The 9259-nt window shown below is 38.9% G+C and overlaps 1 protein-coding gene across 4 annotated transcripts in view; it reads right to left on the bottom strand.

Moving 5' to 3' along the window:
- Window positions 1-2546: 2546 nt before the first annotated feature.
- The window catches only part of ctbp2a (C-terminal binding protein 2a), a 63756-nt gene continuing 57043 nt past the window's right edge, over window positions 2547-9259 (bottom strand). For all 4 annotated transcript variants that reach the window (XM_078273385.1, XM_078273383.1, XM_078273384.1 and 1 more), the window contains 5 exons: window positions 7755-7969; window positions 6064-6194; window positions 5783-5910; window positions 5569-5698; window positions 2547-3875 (listed from right to left, as the gene is read on the bottom strand). In XM_078273385.1, coding sequence (XP_078129511.1) covers window positions 3692-3875; window positions 5569-5698; window positions 5783-5910; window positions 6064-6194; window positions 7755-7969 — 788 coding nt within the window. In that variant the 3' untranslated portion in view covers window positions 2547-3691. The remainder of the gene's footprint in view (window positions 3876-5568; window positions 5699-5782; window positions 5911-6063; window positions 6195-7754; window positions 7970-9259) is intronic.

Below are 9259 nucleotides of genomic sequence, written 5' to 3'. Positions count from 1 at the left end.
TTTGGTCAGGCAAGTGTGAGACATATTCAGTGTCAACATAAGAGACACTTGTCTCATCTCACTTCCTTTTTGTCATTTTTTATTTTTTTTGCTTAAGCATTTTTTGTCAACGTCACCCTCATGGTACATGTCAGTTCCCCTCTGTAACGCCCGTTTGTTGTCATGTGAAACCATCTTTTAAGTTTTTGATTAAGGTTGTTGTGAGACTGCAACATATGAAACCAAAGCTGACAGAAAAAAAGAAGAAAAAACACAAGTTGTCGTTACTTTTTTGCTGTGAATGTTTTGCATTTAGTTTTTTCTTGCCATTGCGTACTGTAACCTCTTTCGTGTTTCATTCAAGTTCACGTTTTGAGCATCACCTGTAGGTTGCTTTGTATTTATGCAATAGTTGCAGTTGTAACTATAATGGTTTGTGGATTTTGGCCTGACTTCACTATACAGTGTTAACGCAATGAACAGGCAAAATAAGGAAAATAAAATAAAGGAAAACCTTTTTGAATGTCCAACTAAACTGTTTCCTGTTTGATATTCTTAGTTATCAATTATGTTATTTCATGTATCAGTTAATCCTGTGTTTTAGTGATAAAGGAATCTCTTAACCGGTCATGTCACTAGATTTGTGTCTTTAAATATGAATATATGTTACTATATGTAATATATGTTAAATATGTTACTTTCACAGTAAGTCATTAAGTTTTTGTCCGTTTGTTGGTCTGCTTGTTTGTCAGCAGGATTATGAAAAGACTACTGGAAGGGTGTAGCATGTTCCAAGGAAGAACTGAATCACAGGGCCAATACACATTATTTTTAACATTACAGATTAACATTGAGAGATATCCCATTTGTGCTGCATTCATGTGGCGTTGGAATACTTTTTTTTTTTTTTTTAAAGACTTCCTGGCTGGGAAATTTCACACTGCATTAACATTGTGAGATGCCTTGGCAGAGGTCTGCCCTTCCAGTTTATAGTTTTTGAAGCACGTTTCTAACTTCACTTGTGTCTAGGCTTGTAGCGCCCTCTAGTGGATTCACATTTTGTGACAATAATACAAGCAGCTCAATTGAAGGTCATGAATTAATTTAACACTTTTTTTTTTTTAGTATATAGTATGTGTACGTTGTATACAGACAACTAATGAATGGTTTCAACACATTGTCATTTTAACCAGATATAAGGACATTTTGAAGCGTTTAGTAATGTTTTGTCAATTATAACTTCAATGAAGCATCCAAAGCTGGTGTAAATGATTGATAACACAGTATATTTGGCTGTGATCATATTTTTTTATATTTAATTACACACAAATAGTATGTTATAAAGCATATGTTAACTGTTTATACACATGTACAACTTTTCACAGGTTTAAAACTGTTGATTTTTTTAAACTAATTGTTTGGTCTATAAAATGTTAAAAAGAAATAGTGAACAATGGCCAGATACTTTACATTAGACAAACAGACAGACAGACAAACAGACAGACAGAGACAGATCTGGACCGATGGAAGTATTATATCATTATCTTCGACGTCTATTGCAAATAAACGTCCATACATCCGTTTACAAAACAGAAAATAAGACGTGTTTTATAACTCCAGAGCTTTCATGAGTTTATTAGATTTCTTTAGTATCAAAGTAAATAATCTAGTAATAATTTTCTGTACATCCATGGGTACATTGCAAACATGAACTGCTTTTAGTTATTTTAGTATACTTTTAATGATGCCAATTTGTCAAAATGTTAACTAATAAAGGCAAAAAAACGGTGCTAAGGTAACTCACTGAATACACTTACTGCTAAGAATTATGGGAACTGTATTTTCCAAACGTTAGAGCATGATTATCTACCAAATATAAGTAAGAAATAATAGGAGTGGCAAAATCCATTAAAATAACTTTTTTATGTTGCACAATAAATATTGTTTTTGTTATGTTTAAGCGTCTTTTAAATAACTGTAAAACATGTCCAGAAAAACCAATATCACACAAACGTTCCACGGAGACAATCATCAATCAGAACAGTACGTTTTATTTATTGTTTCCAGCTGCACTGTATGCTATATGTTCACCTTGTACAAGAAACAAATACAAATACTCACACTAAAAACCAAACAAACAATCTGCTAGCAGCCGTCTCTTGCTAACGTCATGGGGCTAAAAGGGATGGATGTGGCTGCTGTTGTTCACAGAGGGCAGGATGCCTCCGAGAGCCACAGCTGGCTTTCATCAGAGCAGAAAAACAAAACGGAAAAAACTATAGAGGGTGGGGTGTTCACATAAGACTATGATTATAAGAACATTTAACAAGGCAATACAAATCTAACAGGACTGAAAACCTTGAACATCAAAAAAAACTTACATTTGAGATATGTATATGTATATATATATATATATATATATACACATATACATGTATAGATATATACACACACATATACATATACTATATATATATATATATATATATATATATATATATATATATATATATATATATAATACCACAATGGAGAAAGAGGTGGAGACATGAATAGCAATAAATTTTTTTCTCAGATTTGGACATATTTGAGGGTTAATTTTTTTCCTGAGTCAGTAAGATATTTACTGTGTTTGTTTTTCCTACGTCGCTAGCTGGTGCTGCAATGTACTGTAGGTCCTTTGAATGCAAACAGATTGTATTTGGGACACTGGTCATGGCAATAACCAAATATTGTAGGTACCTCAGTTCAGCAAAGTTGGAAAAGTTACAACAACAATATTTAATTGATGTGACACACTCAACGTACAATAGGCTAACTACAAATGGCAGTCAGTTTTTTTTCTCCTTTTTTTTTTTGGGTTTAAAAGGGTGATTTTTGTACCTCATAAGCCGAAAATATTCTTCCTGGAACTGGAAACCACCTCTACTGCCCCGCATCTCGTCTCTACATTCAAGGGCCACCAGCCACGACAATTAGAAAAGAGCAAAGATGGAGTCCAGGTCTCTGATGGAGACGGCAGATGCCATTTCTTGTCTGCTAAACATACTGTACGCGTAACTGTAAATCCATTCATTTTTTTTCCACACACACTGAAGAACAGAATAACAGATATTCACTTGCAACAGAAACACATAGTATAGGAAAAAAAAACAAAGGAAAGTAGAAAAACAAAAACAAAATAAATGACATATTTGCGCTGAAATGAGTGAAATTGACGAGCAAGGAGGGTGAGGCCGAGGCTTGACGGATCGTTCATGAAGTCACTATCCTTTCAAGCGCTTCCTTTAAACCAGGGAGGGTGGGTCAGATTTCCATCCTGCACGTGGAAATGTCAACGTGTCCCAGAAGTCAGGAGGAATCTCCCCTAAAATATACTCAAAAATAAAGATAAAAACAAAAATATCACTTTCATCAATGAAGAACAAAAACAGATATGTTGGGAGGAAACTTTTCAGATCTTCGGCGCATGAGTTTGACGGTCAGTCCCATCTCAGTGTGGCAGCTCGTGTGTGTAATAACATCCACTGTCCTCACTTGGGCGTAGTGGTTTCATACAAAAAGAAAATGTGTGAAACGTTGCCCGGCAGGCAGTCTGCTGGTAGGTTCAGATGGCTGAAGTCAAGCGTACAGTTGGATGGTTGAGTTGGTAGTTTTTTTTTTGTTTTTGTTTATGCCAGTTGTAGCCCCCTGCTCAGTTACAGCAGCAGTCCTACTGCTCAGTCATGTGCTCTCTCATGGGGTCGCCATGTTTGGAGGGTTGGTTGGGGGAGGTGGCCTGTGACGGATGGGTACCGGGGGGTAGGGTGTGGGTGATGGGCACTCCCCCAGGCACCAACCCCTCCATAGGTCCGGGAATCCCGCCGGGGGCGACGCCCACCACACCAGAAGGGAATCTGGAGAAGGACAGGAGATGATCAACAGGCATGATAAAGAGCAACGGAAAGCTGTTTAACTCAAAGTAACCATTTCTATTTTGCAAACTGGCAATGGACAAATCCTGGAAAAAAAAGTCTGCTGCTGCTTATTGGCTGATCATTCATCAATTACACTTTTTTTTTTCTACAAAGCTGAATATTTGAATATGTGTTGCTCCTGATCATTACTGTCTTAAGTGGGATTTATTAGTAACTGCTAATTAAGAAAAACCAAATCAACTGAAAAATTGTGTAATTTAAATAAATTACACATAATTATGTACTTTTGGGGATACAAATAAACATTAAAGAGAATCAAAACATCTTAGATTAAGTGGAATCACTGAGCATTATCATCTCTATGAAACTAAATATTTAGAAATTGTGCAAAGTTAAACTTGGCAAGCAACACAGCAGCATGGAGGCAATACATGAGAATGTTAGAGGTCCTAATTTGGTGTGTGTGTGTGTGTGTGTGTGTGTGTGTGTGTGTGTGTGTGTGTGTGTGTATGTGTGTGTGTGTGTGTGTGTGTGTGTGGGGGGACTTAAAAGGGTCATTCGCCCAAATTACAAAACATGATTTCTCACTTCTCACTTCTACTTATAGAGTTTAGGCTGACAGATAGTTTGGGTTTTATTTGCTCAGCTTTTACGATTTCTGCTGCTCAATACAATAGAGGTCAACTGAATTTGTGTCTGTTTTGTGGTATTGAGAAAATACATTAAAACAATTAATCAGGGACATCTCTTCCCAGAAATAGTGTACCCAGTAAGTGAGAACTTTTTTTCTTCATAATTTGGGTGAACTAATCCTTTATTATAGGGAGCTGAAAGGAAAAGTGTGTCAGGGGCTCTTATTCAAATAAAACAACTGATAATATCCCAGTTTCTTTTTTGCGGAGGGTTTTACAGAGGTTTAATCCCTTACTTTCTTTCTCGCAATGACCTAACTCCATGTCCTCTTCCTCTACTTTCACTGAAAAACTAACAACTGAAACCTTCCTGCTTTCTGTCTTTACCTGTCACTTCACTATCACATACTCCAAAATGTGACATTTATTACATGTTCAATATGAGAGTGATCCTGGGTTACTGTTTGCGGGTGGTGGTTGGTGGGGGTGGAATTGATGCGATGCTGGGTAGAATGGGTACAGTTACAGGACATGTGAGTTAAGAGTGTGAAGCAGAAAAAGGACTACAGATTTCAATGGGATTTTTTTATTTTTATTAATGACGTTATTCATTTGCCCTGGCCTGTGGGCCAGCAGTGGTAGTATTCATTTACCTGGTTGAGAATTAGGTATATAATTTGTCCTGCATTCCCCCCGTTGCTATGGCCTGTACCATGGTTTGGTTCACTCGGCTGTGTGAGAGAAGCAGTTCATTCTGGTTGAGACAATATAGAGACTGAGAAACGAAGAGCCTAAACTTAACAAGGGATTCATTCATTTGGGCCAACTTCTATGTATAAGTACGCCACAAAGACTAGGACTCAGCCTAATATTCAGGAGAAAAAAAAGTCAGAATTGTGTCAAACATACATATAAACCTCTAGACAACCCCTCCCTCTGTGTGTTAAGCCTCATCAACTGCAGGTGTTGATGTGCCATAGGTGATCTCTGTGCGATGTGAGGAGCCTGCTGGGTTCATTCACATAAATCCCCCCTCTTACCTGTAGGCGGCACCATTCATCTCAGGGTGAACTTGAGGCTGCTGCTGCTGCTGCTCCATCATTCCCCAGGGTGCCGTGGTAACAAAGAACTCTTTGTTGACGCAGTTCCGGAGGCTGTCAGGTATACGGCCTGTTACGGGGCAAGATTGAACATCGGTGAGCTGAGAAACCAAAATCTATGAGCGTGGGAATGCGTTCAAAGATGTCTCCGTACCAGTGATGGCTCTGCGTATTTCTGTGGCGGCAGCCTCTCTCATCTCCAGTGATGCCTGCTCGCTGTACCAGGCGGTGTGGGGTGTGCAGATCAAGTTGGGTGCGTCTTTCAGAGGACCTTGGGAAAAACTGTTCAACGGCAGATGAAAGACGCAGAAGCAAAACTGAGTGATTAAGAGATGCAAGATCCTTCGCGATTCTTGTCATAAACACTAAAGTCTAAAGTTTACTCTGTGAATTGAATCATTGAATCAAAGGATAGGAAGGTGTGATCATAAACACCTGAAAGGCTCCGACTCGTGGACATCCAAGGCGGCTCCCCGTATCCTGCCTTCTTTCAGGGCCTGAGCCAAAGCTTTCTCATCCACCAGACCTCCCCGTGCCGAGTTGACCAGGAATGCACCTTGACGCATCTACACACACCCACACACACGCACGCACACACACAGACACACACATACACTTTACTATCTCTATAATATTTGTGTAGCTTTGAGATTACACACCCAGAGGTTCTGTCATTGGCTCAATGCTGCGTGGGAAGAAGTTTTCTAAAATCCCAACATGGTGGGAGACAAACACTTCATATAAAGAACGACAGTATAACAAAAGGCTTTTCAAAGAAAGGGGGCATTTAAATGACACTAATCCCTTCATCTTCACAGAAGCTTCACAAAAGCTCTTATTCACAGTATACAAGAAAGTAGCATATAAGTCATGATGCAGATGAACATACATTGTATTTAATTGATTCTCTTTCGACAGCTAATAACACAATTAGTAAAAACATATTCAGGTTTAAAGCAGTTGTCCATGTTTCAAATAGTTATTAAACCATTGAATTAAACACAACCGGCAGTTGAATTGATGTCCTCCAGGTGGCAGTAGTGATTAAGAGAAGACTAAGAGGATAACTCAAGAGTGTTGTCTTTATCATGTTCGGAAGATTGATCCCCAAAGCGAAAAAAACAAACAAAAAAACATTACATTTGGCGGTCAAAGTGCATGCTGGGGTTAGTTTAGTTCCTGATTTACAAAGGCTACAAACTTGCATGCCTTGCATGCCTGGCAGCCCACTTGGCTGGTCAGTAGCATTCCTCGGACTGCATTGTTGGCAACTCACAATAGGTGTGGTGTGCTGCATAAACATGTCATGGACTTGGGAAATACAGTATACTGGATTACATTGAAGGGAAAATATATACATTTATACTATAACTATAGTCTAACTGCTGAGATAAGCGAATGTTTACTGTTATGTAATATAAGAATTTTAGATTACTGTTTGGGTCCCAATGATGTATTGACATTTTTTACTAAAAGAACAAGACACAATTCATATTCTTGTCAACCTCAAAGTCAGTATGCTTGGCTCATTTTTGGTGAAAAACATTCACAAGAACACACGGACTCCTACACCCAACACACGCACATACACGTGCATGTTTGGGTTACACTGACCTGAGAGTTATAAAACTGTGAGGTAGAACAGACTGATTACAGTGAATCTTCCCACCACATTACAAACACAATTACACAAAAACATGTCCCCACCATCCACCCCCATATGTTCATCCCTCTTATTCATAGAGATTCTCCAAACGCCTGGGTTTCTTTGTTTGAGCTTCTTCTCCAAGAGAATCTTAGCACTCATTAAAAGGTTGTTTAAACAGCCTATAATTGGAAGTCCAACAAAGGAGCGCTGGCAGCCAGGGAATGCTAGTGGCTGCGGCTGAGGCAAGTCAGCTGCCAGTACGCTGGGTTAAAGCTGTGCTACCAATCTCCGGGATTCATTAGCCTAGTGATGAGAATGTGCATCCGGCTTTGGAGGGTAATGAGAAAGAGCTTCTGCCGATCGAGGTTTATCAGTTTTTAATAAGTTGCAGGTTTGAATAGAGATAGTAAAATCAGTTTGAGGCTCATATTAGACAGAAACAATTACATTCTTTCCTCCACACTAAAAGGCCCCCTACCTGTTTGATAGTGAAGTCGTTGATGAGGTGGTGGTTGTGTTCGTTCAGGTTGCAGTGTAGGGAAACGCAGTCGCTCTGGTAGAGCAGGTCCTGGAGCGTGTAGACTCGCTGAACGCCCAGCGAGCGCTCCAAGCCGTCCTGGAGGTAGGGGTCGTAGAAGATCACGTTGAAGCCGAACGCTTTGGCCCGTATCGCTACCGCCTGGCCTGAGCGACCTGATGGGGGACATGAGATGGAAAGAAAGCACAGACTAAGAGACGATTCAGATTTTAGCAGCTTAGTTTTAACACTCAGTCTACGGACAGTGCATCCATCCCTTAAAAGTAACGATTGAAAAAATGCATGTGTCTATGAGCGCTAGAACTGAAAGGATTGATTAAATCTATTAGTTATTTGACAGAAAATGTGTTACAGCAAATCTGATTATTGATGAATCGTTGATATAAAAAAAAGTCGCTAGTTCAAAACATTCATCATCAGATTATACTTCGGTTTATGACCATACACACAAATACACACAAAAAATAACTTTTTTGCTGTACTTTGTGTTTCATGCTAATTAGCAAAGGTTAGCATGCTAAGCCACTACACCAACTTGGTTTTAACATAGTACATTAGCCTGTACCTGCTAAACATAATGTTAGCATTGCCACTGTGAGCTTGTTCGCATGCTGACGTTAGCAATGAGCTCAAAACATCACAGTGCCTACGTCCAGCAGCTTTACTTGCCATTTGACAGACTGAACTATGAAAATTATAATGATGTAGTCGAAAATAAAAAATAATAAAAAAAAAAAAATTATTTGTTGCAGCCCATAATAAGTTCCTACGACGGAGCATTAGGGCCACATCAAAGGAAAAATAAAAAGGAGGAAGATATTTTTTTAATTTATTTAGCATTTCGAGAATAAAGTCAAAATGTCGAGAATAAAGTCAACATGACGAGAATAAAGTTGAACTATACCATTTCGAGAATAATGTCGAAATGCCGAGATTAAATTCAACTCCTTTATCACTTAATCACATTAGAGCGACTGTCCGCCATGCCAGCTGCCATGTAGTCAGCATCATAGATATGGTTACATCCTTAGAGTGCCGCGCTCGCCTGAGCGCCACTCCTTCAGGATCAAACAAGTTGATCAATTGTCTTATTGTGTATTGTGATACAACATATCCTCTCTGTATTGCACGTAGGTGTAAACATCGATACCCTTGCATCTGTCCATTACAAGCTATTTCAGTTTGCAGGAATACGGCCACCTCTTCCAAGTTTGTGTTTCTCCTCCTGAACAGATGCAATTTTCGGCACAATCTCTTCAAAGTCCTTATACTTAACACCATACTGTGTTTATCCGCTAAAAGAGAAAGAGTTCATGCACGTTGTAGAATACTATAGGTAAAGTTAGTAGTTTGGTTTATTCTCAAAAGTCCAACTTGATTCTTGAAATATCAAGTTTTTTCTCGACATGTCGACTTTATTCTCGACATTTCGACTTTATTCTCGA

This window comes from Sander vitreus, chromosome 17 (genome assembly GCF_031162955.1).
Source record: "Sander vitreus isolate 19-12246 chromosome 17, sanVit1, whole genome shotgun sequence".
NCBI lineage: Eukaryota > Metazoa > Chordata > Actinopteri > Perciformes > Percidae > Sander > Sander vitreus.
Note: the sequence above shows the minus strand (reverse complement) of the source record. Positions and strands in the feature narration are given on the sequence as shown.